We start from the raw sequence: 19,584 nt of genomic DNA on the forward strand, positions 1-19,584 counted from the left end.
TCCGTGTGTTTGTGTTGATTTCTTGATGCTGCTGCTGTTTTGTTTTTCTCTCTGGTGTTTATTCAAGTGTTGGTCTGAGATTCACTTTCATCCAGATATCAGGCCCGTATTCACGAAACATCTTATGGCTAAAACTAGCTCCTAAATCTGTAAAGCGTTAGGAGCAGTGAAGAGGACTAAAACCAAATCTAAAATATCCCAAAGTGGCTGTTGCCAGCAATCTACCTCAGAATGTAAACATTTTAGAAACATTTTTTCTAATTGGTTTGGTTTGGAGGTTATCCCATCTCCAAATGTTTAATAATAACCTTAATTTATAGCTGTTCTAATGTCCGTTTGGTTTTCTTTTATGTTTGCATGTTTAACTATCAGTCATGATTATTCTGCTAATTAAAATGCTGTTTCTATGCAGATTACCTAAATTTAATTAGTCACTTAGTCGCAGAAAAAAGAAATTCCACATGAAGTGGTGAAATCACTGTCCGTGATGGACAAATCATTAAGACTGGTCTATGTGGTAATACAGTACATTGAGCTGGACATATGCTCACCTAACATTCATCGACCTCAGATATGGCTCATCATCTGAGATATTCAAGATTCATGATTTTTATTCGTCACATACATAATTATATAGAGCATATATAACCAGCAGTGAAATGTGAGTCAGGTCCGCTCCATGGACAGTGAAATTATTAAAGAAAACAACACAGATGAAAATATACATAAATATATCTATGTAAGAATGAACTAAAAGTAAACAAAAATATAAGAATAAAATATAAAAAAAAGATGTATATTGTAGAATTAAATATAGAACGCAAAATAATGTGCATGAAAGTAAACTGTAGTCTTAAATATTAAGATACACAGGAATGTACAAGAAGCAAATATGCAAACAGGGTGACACTGTCAGTGTGTCTATGTGAGGTAGTGAATGATGAAGATCTTACTGATAAAGTGAACATTAAGTGGAGACATGAAGATGTTAAGAGGCTGGTTTTGAGTTTAGGAGCCTGATGGCCTGGGGGAAGAAACTCCTCCTGAGTCTCTCGGTTTTTGCCATCAGGCTACGGTAGCGCTTACCCGACGGCAGCAAAGTGAAGAGATGGTTACTGGGGTGGGTGGAGTCTTTGATGATTTTAGCAGCTCTGCTTCTGCAGCGTTTGAGGTAGATGTCCTGCAGAGAGGGGAGAGCAGACCCTGAAATGCGCTCAGCTAAGCGCACAACTCTCTGCAGGGTTTTGCAGTCTTGACTGGAGCTGTTCCCATACCACACTGAGATACACTGAGTCAATACACTTTCTATAGCCCCTGAATAGAAAGTTTTTAGGATTGCTGGTGAGACCCTGAATTTCCTCAGCTGTCGCTGATGGTACAGTTTTTGCCTGGCTTTATTAACCTGTGTTTGAATGTGTGTAGACCAAGTCAGATCCTCGGAGATGTTTACACCAAGGTACTTGAAGCTGCTCACCCTCTTCACAGGTGTCCCGCTGATCATAAGAGGTGTATAGGGCTGCTGCTGTCTCTTCCTGAAGTCCACAATCAGTTCTTTAGTTTTGCTCACATTCAGAGAGAGACAGTTGTCCTGGCACCATGATATTAGTTTCTCTACCTCATCCAAGTATGCGGTCTCATTATTGTTGTGAATGAGGCCCAGAACCACAGTATCATCAGCAAATTTGATTATAGATGTGGAGATGTGCGAAGACACGCAGTCATGTGTGTAAAGAGAGAAGAGCAGGGGATTCAGGACACAGCCCTGTGGGGCTACTACATTCAGGGTGAGGGAGCTGGAGGTGAGAAGAATTCAGGCCGAGGTCTATGAGTTTAGAAGCTAGCTTTAAGGGGCCTATACACAAATCCGCCGCAAACTCTATGGGCTCCGCCATCTTGCCTGCCGCCATTACTGCGTGCCTGCGAAGTGTGACGGTGTGACACTTGCCGGTGCCCTCTAATGACATTTCAATGAAAGCGGATCCTGCTCATTAAAGAAAATGTCTGGTGAAAGGGAACATTGGGTAGATGTCAGGCAGTGGCCAAAACTTACTGATAAAGGTAATTTATTGACAACAATGTAAAAATATTGTGGCAGGGTGAAGAAGGACACGACGAGTAAGTACAGGCGAGTTCCCCAAAGGGTGGATTTTTATTAATAAATAAGGTGGCAGAAGGCGGTGAGGTGAGGTGGTCCGGTGCGGGGTGCTCGGCTTCCTCTGTAATCTGTGTGCTGTGGCGGTGTGGGTCCGTTGTTCTCTCCCGTGTGCGGTGGGGCTAGCGGTCACACACTGCTCTCTGAAAGCAAGACAGATAGTTAGGATTAGCTGACTCTCGTGGAGTCATCGTTCGTCTCCTTGGCCCGGACCATCCACTGCAGGGGGGCGTGATCTGTAATGAGAGTGAAGGGGCGGCCGAGGTGGTAATACCTGAGCTCCAGGACTGCCCACTTGACGGCCAGCGCCTCCCTCTCCACCGTAGTGTACTGCTGTTCCATGGGGGTCAGCTTTCGGCTTATGTAGATCACCGGGTGTTCCTCGCCGTCGTGGATCTGGGAGAGGACGGCTCCCAACCCGGTGTCGGATGCGTCCGTCTGCACCAGGAAGGGACAGTTAAAGTCGGGCGCTCGGAGTACCGGCTCCGTTGTGAGGGCTGCCTTTATCCGGTGGAACGCGGCCTCCGTCTCAGGGGTCCACGGGACCTTCTCCGGTTGCCCCTTCCTGGTCAGATCTGTCAGGGGAGAGACTAAGGAGGAGAAGTTAGGGATAAAACAGCGGTAATATCCTGCCAACCCCAAAAAGGTCCGTACCTGCGTCTTGGAGGTGGGCCGCGGCGCGGAGAGGATTGCTGCCACCTTCTTCTCCTGAGGCCTGATCAGGCCGCGACCCACCTGGTACCCCAGATACTTTGCTTCCGAGAGGGCCAGGTAACACTTCCGGGGGTTGGCAGTCAGGCCAGCCCGGCGCAGTTCCAGTAGCACCCTCCGCAGCCACTCCAGGTGGTCCTCCCAAGTCTCCGAGTATATTACCACGTCGATGTAGGCCGCCGTGTAGGCCTGATGCGGCCGGAGGAGGACATCCATCAGCCTCTGGAAGGTGGCCGGTGCTCCGTGGAGGCCGAAGGGAAGGACCCGGTATTGCCAGTGTCCGTTTGGGGTCGAGAAGAACGTCTTCGGCTTGGCCTGTTTCGAGAGGGGGACTTGCCAATATCCCTTTGTGAGGTCGAGGGTTGAGATGAACCGGGCCCTTCCCAGACGATCCAACAACTCATCGACGTGGGGCATGGGGTAGCAGTTGAACTCGGAGACTTCGTTGAGGTGGCGGAAGACATTACAGAAGCAGAGGGTGCCGTCGGGCTTCGGAACCATGACGATGGGGCTGGACCATGGACTGTGAGATGGTTCAATTACCCCTAACCTCAGCATCTCCTGTACTTCCTCCTCGATGGCGTGTCTCCGAGCCTCCGGGACACGGTAGGGCTGCTGCCGGACGATGGTTCAGGGTGGTGTGCGGACGTCGTGCTCCAAGACGTGGGTCCGCCCAGGCTGGGGGGAGAACACATCTGGAAACTGACTAACCAGGTGCTCCAGCTCGGTCTTCTGGGCGGCGGAGAGTTGAGGGTCCATATCCACAACCACGGGAGCCGCTTTGGGGTAGGCCGAGAGCTGAGGCCCAGTTCCGACCCAGCGCGTCAGGAAGTTAATGTGATAAAGCTGGTCCCTCCTCCATCTCCCGGGCTGCCGCACTCGGTATGTAACGGGGCCGACCTTTTCGGTGACAGTGTACGGCCCCTGCCAGCTGGCCAAGAACTTGCAGGCGGCCGTGGGGACCAGAACCAGGACATGTTCTCCTCGCTGGAACTCCCGTGGTTGGGCTGCCCGATTATAGTGTCGCTGCTGGGCCTGTTGCTCCTTGACGAGGTGCTCCCGGACGATGGGCATCACTCGGTCGATCCGCTCCCGCATCTCCCGCACGTGCTCCACGGTGGTACGGTGTACGGCCGGTTGTTGTTCCCAGGCCTCTCGGGCAACGTCAAGCAGACCACGGGGCTGGCGGCAGAAGAGCAACTCAAATGGTGTGAAGCCAGTGGAGGCCTGAGGGACCTCCCGAACACCAAAGAGGACGTATGGCAGCATCTTGTCCCAGTCCCTTTTATCTTCGGCCGTCACTCGGCGCAGCATCTGTTTCAGGGTCTGGTTGAACCGCTCGACGAGCCCGTCGGTCTGGGGGTGGTACACCGTGGTACAGAGCTGCTGGACCTTCAGGAGCTTGCAGAGGTCCCCCATCATCCGGGACATGAATGGAGTGCCCTGGTCAGTCAGTATCTGGGCTGGGATGCCGACCCGGCTAAACAGCAGGAAGAGTTCCTGGGCGATGGCTTTGGTAGTGGCCTTTCGGAGGGGGATGGCCTCAGGGTAGCGGGTGGCATAATCCACGATGACCAGGATGTGCTCATGCCCCTGGGCGGACTTCGGCAGTGGCCCCACTAAGTCCATCCCGATCCGCTCAAAGGGCACCTCAATGATGGGCAGCGGTATCAGCGGGCTGGGGGGAGGGGTCTTTGGTGAAGTCTGCTGGCAGGTTGGGCAGGCTTGACAGAACCGCCCGACTTCGGCCTCTAGGCCCGGCCAGTGGAACCGGTCACGGAGGCGCTGGACGGTGTTCTGCACTCCTAGGTGTCCTGCCATGGGGTGTGCATGGGCTATCTCCATCACCGTTCCTGTCTTGCTGCGTGGGACAACCAGCAGCGTCTTTTCCTCCCCCCTCCGCTGTGCGACACAGTACAGCAGGCCATTTTGCACTATAAAGTGAGGAGTGGGGTGGGGTGCCGGTTGGACTTCTCTTCCGTCCACCACTCTTACTTGGCCCCAGCAGTGTTTCAATCGGTCGTCCGCGTGCTGCTCTTTGGAGAACCCTCTAGCCCCCGCCACCTGCTGGTACAGATCATAATAAAGGTTAGGAGTGGAAGGCTGTGACTCACCATCTCTGGGGCTGTCCGAGGCCAGCAGCACGGGGCGCCGTCGGGTCTTCTGGCTGGGCTTCCGGGATGGGCGGTTCCAGGCCGGGCCGGCAGGCTGAGTGACAGTGACGAGCAACTGGTCAAACCCCGGCCAGTCTCACCCGAGGAGGACCGGTACCGGCAGCTCCTTGACCAGTCCGACATCTATGGGCCAGGCGCCGGGCGACGCCTGGGTTCCGCATGCCGGCTGCCTGACGTAGCGGGCGGGGAAGGGCCCGCAGGAGGCGATCCACAATGACACGCTCCGCTACCTGGTGTGCATTGGGACCCCCGGCCAGTAACCAGTGCTGCGCGAGACGGGAGAGACTGGCCGCCTGAGCTCGGGCCGGCTGTCATGGATCGAAGGCCCACTCGTTGAAGAGCTGAGCGGTGCTGAGCGGTGAGAGCCCCATCCGGCCCAGGATTTCCTTCTTCAACTCCTCGTAAGACTCGTTGAGCTCTAGGGGAAGCGTGAAATAAGCACATTGGGCCTCTCCAGTCAGCAGCGGGGCGATGATCGTGCCCACTCCGCCTTGGGCCATGCCTCCCGGGTGGCCACGGTCTCAAACATCTGCAGGTATGTGATAACGTCATCGTGGGATGTCATCCTCGGCAGCAGCTGCGTGGCCTGGACACGAGGGTCAGGCAGCGGAGTACATGTGCCGGCAGCCATACGGAGTGCGGTGAGCTCCCGCTCGGTTTCCCCTTGCCGGGAGGCCATGTGCTCCATAATTTGTTGCTGGCGGATGCTCACCTCGGTGAGGTGCTTCGAAAGTTCTTCCATCACCGGGGGAGGAGCGCCACCTGGGGAAACCAAAGAAGACACGTGAGCCAACAGGGCGTGTGGCAAAAGAAAAAAACAATCAAACCAGTCCAGCTGGGGAGACACCACGTGGGAAGGGGTCGTCGGTGTCGTCTTCACTGTCCTGCCCCCATTCTCCACCAGTGTGGTGGGGTGAAGAAGGACACGACGAGTAAGTACAGGCGAGTTCCCCAAAGGGTGGATTTTTATTAATAAATAAGGTGGCAGAAGGCGGTGAGGTGGTCCGGTGCGGGGTGCTCGGCTTCCTCTGTAATCTGTGTGCTGTGGGTACGTTGTGCTCTCCCATGTGCGGTGGGGCTGGCAAACACACACTGCTCTCTGAAAGCAAGACAGATAGTTAGGATTAGCTGACTCTCGTGGTGACATCTCTTACCTCTGTGTTCGTTTGCTGTGCTTAAATAGGCAGCTCTTGATGATCCGCAGGTGTGGCCGCTCAGCCCGTGACGAGCAGTAGCAGGTGTGACTGCTCGGTTTCCAGGGCGACGCTGATGAGAGCTCGGGACATGTGTCACAATATGTAATGTAATTAAGAAGTGTATTATATGACAACAATAAAACCGAACGCTGTCAATACAAGCTGTGTTGGTAATATGTTCACAAGCTTCACAAGTTTCAAATAACTATAAGGCCATCCTTAAAAAATATTCTTGTTTGCCAATAACCTGACCAAACCAATTAATATTTTTTTCCCCTTTTAGTCCGACCGACTTGCCGACTGTAATTGTGTTACGAACACAGTCTATGGTTAAGACCCACAGATTTTTTTTTTACTCTTCAAACAAATAATACAAATGCAATAAACGCTTTTCTCACGCTCTCACACCACACATCCATTTTCTCACGCACAGAAAAATCGCCAAGCAAAGAGGACACGGAGACCGACAGACCAGGTTAACTTACTTATGATAGAAAAAAAAACTTAGTTCTCATATTCTGTCAATTTTATTTCGAAATTCAAACAATATATACTGCTCCGCTCGACCAGGAACTCTGTGTAATCCGTATGGCCGTAAACATGGGCAGTCAATGTGCAACAAAGGCTCGTGAATTTCACAAACGGTTTTATTCCAGGCCTGTAGTTTTGTGCTGTTGTTAAAACAGCCAACCACACAACACGCTCTTCCCGGCATCACTGGACAGCATACGTACTAAAAAAAATAAATAAATAACTTTTCGTTCAGCTTGAGCTAACATCTGCTACAGCTGCCTACGGGACCAACACGCTACTTCTGCTACTTCCTTAGCAGCAAAGGCACGCAGTAATGGCGGCGCTGCTTAACTTCCGTGTTTCGCCGGATTTGTCTATAGTATTAAAAGCTGAGCTATAGTCAATAAATAGCAGCCTTACATAGTTCCTGTTATTGCTGTCAATGTGTGTGAGGGAAGAGTGCAGGATAAGAGGATAAGCTTGCATTTTAAAATCTTTATTTGAATGTGGCAATATAATATTGCGCTCTGTAGTATTTCTATGAATAAATCTCTGACAGAGACTATCAGCCAATCACTGTGTGCATAGTTAGTAAGTGCTGACATCATCCATAGCAACGAGGTAAACCCCCTTACTTTGACTTCTGTCTATTCCTCACATAGACGATTCCTCTAGAAAAGTTTGTCTCAGCAGCTTTGTGAATAGGTTTAAAGAAAAAACTCTTAGCTAAAAACTTTCACTGCTGTTGAAGAGAACTCTTAGTGGTAAGATACAATGTTTCGTGAATACGGGTCCAGATGTTTTATTGTCTATCAGGAGCAGAATCCTGATGAATCTCCTCCAGAGCAGTCCACACCCCTCCATTCATCATTCATTCATTCATTCATTCATTCATTCATTCATTTGTTTGTTTATTCATTCATTCCTTCATCATTCATTCATTCATTTATCATTCATTCTTTCATCATTCATCATTCATTAATTTCTTCATCATTCATTTGTTCATTTATTCATTTATCATTCATTCATTCATTCATTCATCATTCATTCATTCATCATTCATTCATTCATTCCTTCATCCTTCATTCATTCATTCATTCATTCATTCATTCATTAATTTGTCTGTTTATTCATTCATTCCTTCATCATTCATTCATTCATTCATTTATCATTCATTCTTTCATCATTCATCATTCATTCATTTCTTCATCATTCATTTATTCATTTATCATTCATTCATTCATCATTCATCATTCATCATTCATTTCTTCATCATTCATCTATTAATTTTTCATTCATCCATTCTTTATTCATTCATTCATTCATTCATTCATTCATTCATTCATTCATTCATCATTCCTTCATCATTCATTCATTCATTTGTTCATTCATTCATTCATTGCTTCATCATTCATTCATTCCTTCATCATTCATAAGTTCATTCATTCATTCATTCATTCATCATTCCTTCATCATTCATTAATTTATCATTAATTCATTCGTTCATTCATTTGTTTGTTCATCCATTCATTCATTCCTTCATCATTCATTCATTCATTTATCATTCCTTCATCATTAATTAATTTATCATTCATTCATTTATCATTCATTCATTCATCATTCATTCATTTATCATTCATTCATCATTCCTCCATCATTCATTCATTCATTCATCATTCCTTCATCATTCATTCATTTATCATTCATTCATCATTCCTCCATCATTCATTCATTCATTCATCATTCATTCATTTATCATTCATTCATTCATTCATTCATTCATTCATCCATCATTCATTTATTCATTTCTTCTTCATTCATTTATCATTCATCTTTAATTCATTCGTCATTCAATCATTCATCATTCATATATTCATTCCTTCATCATTCATTCATCTTTCATCCATTCATTCATCATTCATTTATACATTCATTCATCATTCCTTCATCATTCATTAATTTATCATTCATTAATTTATTATTCATTCATTCATGATTCATTTGTTTCTTCATCATTCATTCATTATTCATCATTCATTCATTAATTTATTCATCATTCCTTCATCATTCATTCATTCATTCATTCATTTATTCATCATTCCGTCATCATTCATTCATTCATCATTTATTTATTTATTCATTCATTTATTCATCATTCATTTATACATTTATACATTTATCATTCATTTATTCATCATTCATTTATACATTTATCATTCATTTATTCATTCATCTTTCATTCATCATTCAATCATTCATCATTCATATATTCATTCCTTCATATATTCATTCCTTCATCATTCATTTATTCATCATTAATCATTCATTCATTGATTCTTTCATCATTCATTCATTCATTTATAATGTATTTTTCATTCATTCATCATTCATTCATTCATTTATCATTTATTCATTCATTCATTCATCATTCATTCATTCACTCATTATTAAACACTGATCGTGGTGTTTGCTGACATTCACTCGTCAGTATCTCGTGACTGAACTTCTCTCTCGTTCTACAGTATTAAATCACATATTCTATCCTCATGTTTTTTTCATGGATCAGAGGTGATGAAGGACCGGAAGTCATTGTGAGGACGTCATGTTCAGCCCTGCAGTAATGTCTGGTATGTTGTTGAACCGGACACGAGAACAGAACAGTGATGCATGTGGGACACTCTGAAGAACTGTGTGTGGCATTCACTTTTTTTTAACCACACTTATGTATTTATGAAACTATATTTATCTATAGAACCAAGTTTAGTCATTATTGTATTTGTGGAACCATAAATATAAACATCCGGCTCTGAAGGCCTGAGTTGGACACAGTGTCCAGCTGACCATCACTCATGCAGTAATGTTAGGGTTAGGTGTGAGTTTAGATTAGGAACACAGATTCAGTGTCTGCTAAATGACCACTCAGTTTACACCTGTGTTATCCAGTCATGGTGTGTTTTCTGCTGAAGATCTCAGTGTGCAGGTGAATAATGATGCCATCCAATCAGCAGCTTGCAGCTTTAGAATATTCTCATTCTGATGATCTCATTGGTCAGGTCCAGCGCGATGGGCGGGGTTTTAAACTCACACCACGGCAGTGATGCGGCAGGAGGGCGTGTCTTGTGTGTTGTCATGATAATGATAACCTGAGATCTAATTCTATGCAGAATTGAGTCATTGGATATTCTATGTTCTGTAATGTACAATCGTATTATGATTCTTGAATAGAGTGACTGCTTTCACTGATGTTTGAGATTTTAATTCAGCACATTTTCTCAGTGAAAAAACACAAATGCAACTCAACTCAAACTGGTTTATTAAAATTATATATATATATTTCTTTTCGCTGTGATCCTGATGCAGTGTTGTTTAATATGCTATTCTTGTCAAGTTTTGTATGAACTACAGTGTTTCTATTTTCAATCAGATAATAGCCTATAAACCTGGACAAGTTATCTTATTAAAACTATAAATAGTGTGGTGGAATCAGAAGCTGGTGTCGAGATGAACTGAAGGTATTATCTCTGTAAGTGTGATGAATGTTCTGCTGATGAGGAGTTGCTGTTGGACACGAAACATTTCATTTGTTTGTTACTGAATCCCAGGAGATCAGATTAGATTTCCTTCCCAAAGGCATCTGAAGTCTAACAGAAACACACACACACACACACACACACACACACACACACACAGCAAGCCTGCGATTCTGCGTGTTAAACCTCATTTATAATATCTTTACACAATGTTCAGTTTTTTCACAGAAGGACAGTAAGGAAGATGTTGTCAGGATGAACACTGCTATGTGAAGCGTAATAATGGCGACTAAATAAAAATAACATTAATACAATTACTTTTTAAATAATTATACATAAAATAGAGAATTTGCCGTCTTATTTAAGCGTTTATAGGTCTGAAGGAGCTGAATGTGGCTGGATGCTGCCCTCTACAGGGGGTCCTCCGCCGTCACGTGGTCTCTGTCAATCGTTTACCTGGCGCTGCGTGACGTCACCGCGCAGGAAAAGGAACTGGTGATCGAGGTGAGTCCATTAGGTCTCCGCTAAACCAGTAAACACTGACCCTTCTTTAAACTGGACGGATCCTGTGGTCAGTAAGAATTGAGTATGTCTGCGTCAGCCGTGTTCGTGCTGGATCTGAAGGGGAAGGTAATTATGACTCTTAATGAGCTACTTTAGGGAAGATATTAGTAGATTAAATTCATCTGATTTAATAACGTGTGAAACACCTGCAAGCCGCTGTTTGTAATAGTCTGTGTTTAATGATTTCTACAGCTGTCTGCTTCAATCGACTGTAATAACAGCTTTAATAGTGGTCAATAAATTATTGGTAGTATTTCATATCTTTTGAAGATGTTTTCTACTGAAACGGATTTATTTTTGCTGACTGCTTCACAGACAGTGAATGAGCAGATGTAATTTCCTCTTCAGAGCGGAAGGAGTATTATTACAGATGACCCCATTCAAAGAGTGTCCAGGAATGGCGAGATCGAACACAATCAAATGGAAGTCAATGCTGTGTGTTTGCTAACTTGTCCTCCATCAGGTGCTGATATGCCGTAACTACAAAGGTGACGTCGACATGTCAGAGATCGACCACTTCTTTACCCTGCTAATGCAACAGGAAGAGGAGGGGCTTCTCCGCCCAGTGATGTCACACGGCAGCGTCCACTTCCTGTGGATCAAACACAGCAATCTCTACTGTATCCTCAACATCACAAACTTCTTGTTCTGATTGTAAAATCCTGTCGAGTAATGATCTTCCACAAAGCTGTTTAATAGTGTATCGGTCCGTAAACGTCTGTGTGTGTGTGTGTGTTAGTTACACTTAACCTGCTGATAACATCAGTGGTGGCCACCACCAACAAGAACTCCAATGCGTCTCTTGTCTACGCCTTCCTGTACAAGCTGGTGGAGGTGAGACGGAGACACCTGCTCGTTCAGTAACCAGCGGGATACTTCTTCAATGTTAACTGAAGGCACTGCATGTGATGCTGAGAAACAAGCGTTCTTCTGTGCCGTGTGTTCAGGTGTTCACGGAGTACTTCAAGGAGCTGGAGGAGGAGAGCATTCAGGATAACTTCGTGGTGGTGTACGAGCTGCTGGACGAGCTCATGGACTTCGGTTTCCCGCAGACGACAGACAGCAAGATCCTTCAGGAGTAAGACACGTCTGCTTCACGCCATCGAGCCGAGGCTCTTCTCCTGACACCTGTTTCTCTCTCAGGTACATCACGCAGCAGGGGAACAAGCTGGAGGTGGCCAAGACCAAAGTGCCCACCACGGTCACCAATGCCGTGTCCTGGAGATCTGAGGGCATCAAATACAAGAAGAACGAGGTCTTCATCGACGTCATCGAGTCCATTAACGTGCTGGTGTGTGACGTGTCTTTTTTGAGCAGCTGTTCTCCTGTAGTGTGTGTGCTGACGAGGCGTGTGTGTGTGTGTGTGTGTGTGTGTGTGTGTGCAGGTGAACGCTAACGGCAGTGTGATGAGCAGTGATATCGTGGGCAGCATCAAACTCAAGACGATGCTCTCAGGGATGCCGGAGCTCCGGCTGGGTCTCAACGACCGCATGGTGTTCGCCCTCACCGGCCGTAAGAACCGAGATTACACTGTTTGAGTGATGAACTGATGAAGAGGATCGGTCCTGCTAACACGTGTGTGTGTGTGTGTGTGTGCAGGAGACAAAGGGAAGTCCGTGGCTATGGAGGATGTGAAGTTTCATCAGTGTGTTCGTCTGTCGCGGTTCGAGAGTGACAGAACCATCTCCTTCATCCCACCTGACGGAGAGTCTGAGCTCATGTCGTACCGGATCAACACACACGTAAGAACCAGCCGTACGAACACGTCTGTTACACAACCGCAGTCACGAACAGATTGAAGAAAGACTAACCGTGATACTTGAGATGTTACAGACAGCTGGTTGTTGACTACGGTTCTGTTCCTACAGCACACAATAACCGGACTCATGATCATTTAGAGAAGCTGAACAGCTTTATCTGTTCATAACTGAACGGGGTATGATCAGGACTGAACTTAGTCCTGACGGTATTGTTGTTTTAGATCTTACAACTAGTCCATAAAATAAACCGTGTGAGTTCTGGAGAAGATCTGCAGCCGATGTGTGTCTCTCTGTTCACTTCTCCATCTCTGGTCTGCAGGTGAAGCCGCTCATTTGGATCGAGTCTGTTATCGAGAAGTTCTCTCACAGTCGGGTGGAGATCATGGTGAAGGTTTGTGAGCAAGACTTTCTTCATTACTCCACACAGGACACATGTCGTGTCTAAATCTACAGCTTTAGAGTCATTGTTCAGTATGTATCAGGGCTGGACTGGGACAAAAAATCAGCCCTGGACTTCATCCAGAACACACACGCACACACACACACACACACACACACACACACACTACATGTCAATACATACATTAATCTGCATGTAAAATTACTGATTAGAATTTATTTACTATCAAACTCAAAAAAAAAACTATTAAAATAATAAACAAAGAAAATGCTAATGATTTTATCAGGCTTTATTGTAAATATCTAAAGGTCTTAATTTATGTGCTTATTGTTATAACAGAAATATTAATGCTTAGGGTACACAATTTCTGCTGTAACTATATTTCATGAGCTGCAACATCACACTTGTTTTTTTTTTATATTAATTTACACAAATTACCTCGCACCTGTTGGCTGCTTATAGTAGTATTAAGACCACTGATCTACAGTAAACGTGATTTATAAAGACCACTGATCTACAATAAAATAAAAGAGTAATTAAGACAAAGACCATTGTGTAGTGATTTGTTTTAAATTTTTTCAAAATCCATGAAGTAGACTGGCTTATGTATTTAAATGCAGAGCTCAATGCTAGGGTTCAAATTGTACTTGCCCTGCCAAAAATAAATACATAAATGCTATTGTTTTCTTTGTAATTAATTATTAATTAATTATTACGTTCAAACATTACTGGAGACAAGTGAACAGTCAGTAATAAAATAAGAAAAAAATATCATAAATAGCACCATTTTCAGGTACAGATATCGCATAATCAAATGTAAAATACTTCACTTAACACACACACACACACACACACACACACACACACACACACACACACATATATATCTATAGCAGTGAGTTATTTCTCTTTGTCTTTTGTTCACAGACACAGACCAACGGTAGGTATAAGGCTTCTGCCTGGCACTTCAAGGGATTTTTTTTTCTCAATTGATTACAAATTGAAAAAATATATCTCACATAAATGCTGTAAACATAGAGACATAGAGCATTAGCTGGTATTATTAAAGGTTAAAAATAAATAAAAAAATATAATGCAGTTTTCATTATAATAACAATTATTTAATGACAGGTGAAAATATAATAAATATGTACTATAGTGCACATATTTAGCAAAATACTCCTTTCTTATGGTTATTTTTCTCAACTAACCTGCTATGGTCTTTAAATGGCTTTCTTGAGGTAAATGTAACGTTCTGTGACATAATTGTTCTCCTGCTGTTTTATTGATGATCGATCGATATTATTTATGAGGCATATATACCTTTCGGTAAATTGTACTGTATCTTTAAACACAAAGTAACAGATGATCGGTTTACTTGAACTGAGGCGCTAAAGCGATCTGTCACGTCACATTTTCTAGCGCCAAAATGGTATTGTCTGAATTTTGTAATAAAATGGACAGAACCTGAGAGCTGAGAATTTTAAATGTCATTTATGTAGATCAGTGAGTGGTGGCATATTACAGCTGGAATATCCTAACTTTTTGAAACGCATCAGTGCAGTAGTAGCCGACGTGTATCATTTCGTTGCACATCATCACACCGCTGCAGTTGCAAAGCGGCCGCTTTTCAAGGCTAGAACTTGATTCTGATTGGCCAATGCTCAGTGAACACGTCACGTGTGCTCATCACACTGTGTAAGTCTCTAGGCAGAGTTTTCTTATCCAAAACAGAAGGATTATCCAGATTTGTGAACCCTTCCCTGTCTTTAGCTGTAGATAATCACACCTCCAGAAATATAGATAAGATTTTCCTTGATTTTATTTGGAGCAATAAATCTCACAAATTGAAGAAATATGTTATAGCAAACAAAAGGAGTGATGGGGGTCTTGAATTTTGATAATACTAACAATACATTTAAAATTAATTGGTAAAAAGATGTTTGCTTGGGTCAGATTCTTTGTGGTATTTTATTCCTATTAATATATTTAAGAGGCTTGGTGGCCTCTCTTTTTTGATGAAATGCAACTACTCTACTGGTAAATTACCTATTAAATTGGCTAGATTTCATCAACAAGCAAACTGGCTAACAACTTTCCCCCCCACAAAGCCATATTATGGATTCTAATGGTGATTTGTTATCTTATAAATGCTTTATGAATATCCATCAATGTCCCGTTCCGTTTAAAGAATGTAACTCCGTTATAAAGGCGATTCCTGCTGGTTTAATGTGTCTAATGAAAGCTTCATTAAAGAGTCATGCACAAAACAACTCTCGCAGTTATGTTTGGGAGGTCTTTCGCTTTTAAGTAAAGAATGTAATAATACATTTATTCGTCAACTTTCTCAATCTCGAAACTCAATTTCTCCAAAAGGGAAGTTTTTTTTGGGTTCTAAAATAGCTAATATTAATTGGAGGAAAACATGGTTATTACCAGATAAGTACTGTATACCGAATATAATATGAAAGAAGTGCACTTTAAAATTCTACGTAATATATACCCTTGCAATGCATTCGTGTCTAAATTTTGTGATGTAGCTGATATATGTACCTTCTGTAAAAAAGAGAGTGAAGACAGTTGCCATTTATTTTTCTCATGTAATGTTTCATCACTTTTCTGGAAAGATTTGAGTGTCTACTGTTTTTCTAAAGTTTAAAAGGAATTGTAATTTACTCATTAAGAATGTTGTTTGTTCTCCTGGTAGTCCCGATGGCCAGTACATGCCTGATATATATGTATATAATGTATGTGTGTGATCCGCTCACTCTCTCTCTCTTTATTTCAGGCTAAAGGGCAGTTTAAAAAGCAGTCCGTGGCTAATAATGTGGAGATCCGTGTGCCGGTGGCAAGCGATGCGGACTCTCCCAAGTTCAAAACCAGCACCGGTCACGCTAAATACGTTCCTGAGAAGAACCTGGTGGTGTGGAGCATTAAATCCTTCCCGGTGAGAGAGTGATTACAGACAGTGCCTAGAGAACGTAATCACTGATGTGTTTCTGACTCTCTTACGCTGTGATCTGTGCTGAATCTGTACATCTGAGCTCTGGTGTGGTCCACAGGGAGGAAAGGAGTTTCTGATGCGTGCACACTTCTGTCTGCCGAGTGTAGAGAACGACGAGCTCGAGGGAAGACCTCCGATCACCGTCAAGTTTGAGATCCCGTATTTCACCGTGTCTGGCATTCAGGTGACTTCACATGTGTTCCCATCCACCATCACCCTGTTTACACTAGTGTCATCGTGTTAAAGATCTGAAGTGAGAGTGTGTGATCAGTTCTGCAACTCATGTCAGATCTGTTCAATTCAATGAAAGGTGCGGTACATGAAGATCATTGAGAAGAGCGGCTATCAGGCTCTGCCGTGGGTCCGCTACATCACTCAAAGCGGAGGTGAGCGCCGGTTTACACACATTTAACAAGCCAGGGATTTTTATATGGTTTATATTTGATTAGGCTTTCTAATTCATACAAACAGGCAACCATGTAAAACATGCATATTTTCAATCATTTAAAGGGGTCCTATTATGCTCTTTTTACAATCAAGTCTTGATTCGAAGAGCAAATTATTTTTCACATATTGGTCAGCTGGCACGGCGTGCGCGCCGTGATTGGTCAGCTGGGATGGCGTGCGCGCCGTGATTGGTCAGCTGGGATGGCGTGCGCGCCGTGATTGGTCAGCTGGGATGGCGTGCGCGCCGTGATTGGTCAGCTGGGACGGTGTGCGCGCCGTGATTGGTCAGCTGGGACGGTGTGCGCGCCGTGATTGGTCAGCTGGGACGGTGTGCGCGCCGTGATTGGTCAGCTGGGACGGTGTGCGCGCCGTGATTGGTCAGCTGGGCCGGCGTGCGCGCCGTGATTGGTCAGCTGGGACGGTGTGCGCGCCGTGATTGGTCAGCTGGGACGGCGTGCGCGCTATGATTGGTCAGCTGGGACGGCGTGCGCGCTGTGATTGGTCAGCTGGGACGGCGTGCGCGCTATGATTGGTCAGCTGGGACGGCGTGCGCGCTGTGATTGGTCAGCTGGGACGGCGTGCGCGCTGTGATTGGTCAGCTGGGACGGCGTGCGCGCTGTGATTGGTCACCTGGGACGGTGTCACAGATCCCGGAAGATATGCGTTGTTGTCCAAAGGAGTCGTTCATCGTAGTTTTTGAAAAGAGATTTCTGTTAAAAAAACTGAATTTTTTTTTTCTTTGGCCTAATGGTTAGAGAGTCGGGACTCCCAATCGAAGGGTTGTGAGTTCGAGTCCCGGGCCGGCAGGAATTGTGGGTGGGGGGAGTGCATGTACAGTTCTCTCTCCACCTTCAATACCACGACTTAGGTGCCCTTGAGCAAGGCATTGAACCCCCAACTGCTCCCCGGGCGCCGCAGCATAAATGATGAACACTGCTCCGGGTGTGTGCTCACAGTGTGTGTGTGTGTGTTCACTGCTCTGTGTGTGTGCACTTCGGATGGGTTAAACGCAGAGCACGAATTCTGAGTATGGGTCCCCATACTTGGCTGAATGTCACTTTCACTTTCACTTAAATAAAATATCTCCTTTTGAAATGGACTTCAAGCTTTGTCAATTTACAGACCTTTTTTATGCTCAATCGGCAACATCACAGACTAACTAAAAGTGAAAAAGCATAATAGCACCCCTTTAAACTAAATATGTAGACAAAAACACACTAAATGAAATTAAAAAAATAATGTAGAGAAAGGAAAAAAAGGGCTGTATCCATACTTTTCCTGCCTTGCCTCATAATTACAACATAGAACAAATTGCAAAAAAAAGAAAACACTAAGAAGTCTCCATCTCTAACAAAGAATGTTTTATAAAAGACTGTGTGTTGGGCAGTGCAGCAGATCAGGAGATGATGGGGTTAATTATCATCATTTATTCATATCTGCATGTGTTTTCAGATTACCAGCTGAGGACAAACAGCTAAAGACTGCAGCTGAGAACTGCACAGCAAGTTTTTGGAGGAATTTTATGAAATGTTTCTGTATTTTTAGTTGATTTTATCCTGTCAGAATTTCAAAAGCTTATTGTATAAATTGAAGTTGAATAGAAGCAAACTCAGCATTTCAATCACAATGTATTTTCAAGTGCTTTTTGCACCAAATCATGGAATATGTTGTCAATCATTTCTGTTTAATATTAATAATAAATTGAATATCATATCAATATATTTGTCCTGAAATTACTGCTATATACCTGTTTATCATTCCTGATGACTATATGATATGAATGTGTGTCATGCGCGACGGCTCTCTCTCTCTCTCTCTCTCTCTCTCTCTCTCTCTCTCTCTCTCTCTCTCTCTCTCTCAGTAAATGATCGCAACTGTTTACAAACAAACCTCAAATCGCACGCCTTCTGCGCTCTACTTCCTCATTGGTCGCTGGCTATCAGCACTCCTCCCTTTTATCCAATTATGGCAGCCGCGTTGCTGTGTGTGAGCGCTGATTGGCTGCGGCGCTGTTGTCGTTTATTTCTGATTGTTTTGACGGATTCGAGTAAACAGATAAACGGCTAACGGTCGCTCATCCACGGACTCGACGGAGAGACACACGGTAAGCACTTCACATGCTGTTCGTGCTGAATGAGAGTGGAGAGGTTCGCGCGGATGAGGAAGTGCTCCGGAGGATGGGTGTGGACGGGCTCGGCTGCGGGAGGAGCCTCGGTGCGGGGGGTGCTGCAGGATCACCGGGGGGACCCCGACACGCTCAATGAGTTCGGGAAAACCGCGCTGCAGGTCAAGAGTGTGTGTGTGTGTGTGCTGCAGGTGATGATGTGGTGTGTGTGTGTGTGCTGCAGGTGATGATGTGGTGTGTGTGTGTGTGTGTGTGTGTGTGTGTGTGTGTGCTGCAGGTGAAGTGTGTGTGTGTGTGTGCTGCATGTGATGATGTGGTGTGTGTGTGTGTGTGCTGCAGGTGAAGTGTGTGTGTGTGTGTGTGTGCTGCAGGTGATGATGTGGTGTGTGTGTGTGTGTGTGTGTGTGTGCTGCAGGTGATGATGTGGTGTGTGTGTGTGTGTGTGTGTGTGTGCTGCAGGTGATGATGTGGTGTGTGTGTGTGTGTGTGTGTGTGTGTGCTGCAGGTGATGATGTGGTGTGTGTGTGTGTGTGTGTGTGTGCTGCAGGTGAAGTGTGTGTGTGTGCTGCAGGTGATGATGTGGTGTGTGTGTGTGTGTGTGCTGCAGGTGATGATGTGGTGTGTGTGTGTGTGTGTGCTGCAGGTGAAGTGTGTGTGTGTGCTGCAGGTGATGATGTGGTGTGTGTGTGTGTGTGTGCTGCAGGTGAAGTGTGTGTGTGTGCTGCAGGTGATGATGTGGTGTGTGTGTGTGTGTGTGTGTGCTGCAGGTGATGATGTGGTGTGTGTGTGTGTGTGTGCTGCAGGTGAAGTGTGTGTGTGTGCTGCAGGTGATGATGTGGTGTGTGTGTGTGTGTGTGCTGCAGGTGAAGTGTGTGTGTGTGCTGCAGGTGATGATGTGGTGTGTGTGTGTGTGTGTGTGTGCTGCAGGTGATGATGTGGTGTGTGTGTGTGTGTGTGTGTGTGCTGCAGGTGAAGTGTGTGTGTGTGCTGCAGGTGATGATGTGGTGT

The 19,584-nt window shown here is 44.8% G+C and overlaps 1 protein-coding gene across 2 annotated transcripts; it reads left to right on the plus strand.

Moving 5' to 3' along the window:
* The first annotated feature begins 10,649 nt into the window (after positions 1 to 10,649).
* ap1m2 (adaptor related protein complex 1 subunit mu 2) lies at positions 10,650 to 18,168 on the plus strand. 2 transcript variants are annotated; one of them, XM_059561044.1, is made up of 12 exons: positions 10,650 to 10,780; positions 11,304 to 11,460; positions 11,607 to 11,674; positions 11,788 to 11,918; positions 11,984 to 12,131; positions 12,226 to 12,352; positions 12,440 to 12,582; positions 12,920 to 12,991; positions 15,789 to 15,947; positions 16,063 to 16,188; positions 16,315 to 16,390; positions 17,904 to 18,168. In XM_059561044.1, exons 1-12 carry the CDS (start codon positions 10,667 to 10,669, stop codon positions 17,927 to 17,929), a joined length of 1,347 nt encoding a protein of 448 aa, XP_059417027.1. In that variant the 5' UTR covers positions 10,650 to 10,666; the 3' UTR covers positions 17,930 to 18,168. The 2 variants fall into 2 exon arrangements, with proteins under 2 accessions (XP_059417027.1, XP_059417028.1); XM_059561045.1 differs by having other exon boundaries at positions 10,768 to 10,906.
* The last annotated feature ends 1,416 nt before the right edge of the window (positions 18,169 to 19,584 follow it).

Source organism: Carassius carassius, chromosome 10 (assembly GCF_963082965.1).
Source record: "Carassius carassius chromosome 10, fCarCar2.1, whole genome shotgun sequence".
Classification (NCBI taxonomy): Eukaryota; Metazoa; Chordata; class Actinopteri; order Cypriniformes; family Cyprinidae; genus Carassius; species Carassius carassius.

Coding starts and splice junctions, on each gene's coding strand:
- ap1m2 (XM_059561044.1), top strand. CDS start 10,667: ATGTGGCTGGATGCTGCCCTCTACAGGGGGTCCTCCGCCGTCACGTGG. Junction 12,583..12,919: donor CGTACCGGATCAACACACAC/GTAAGAACCAGC, acceptor TCTGGTCTGCAG/GTGAAGCCGCTCATTTGGAT. Junction 15,948..16,062: donor GGAGCATTAAATCCTTCCCG/GTGAGAGAGTGA, acceptor TGTGGTCCACAG/GGAGGAAAGGAGTTTCTGAT.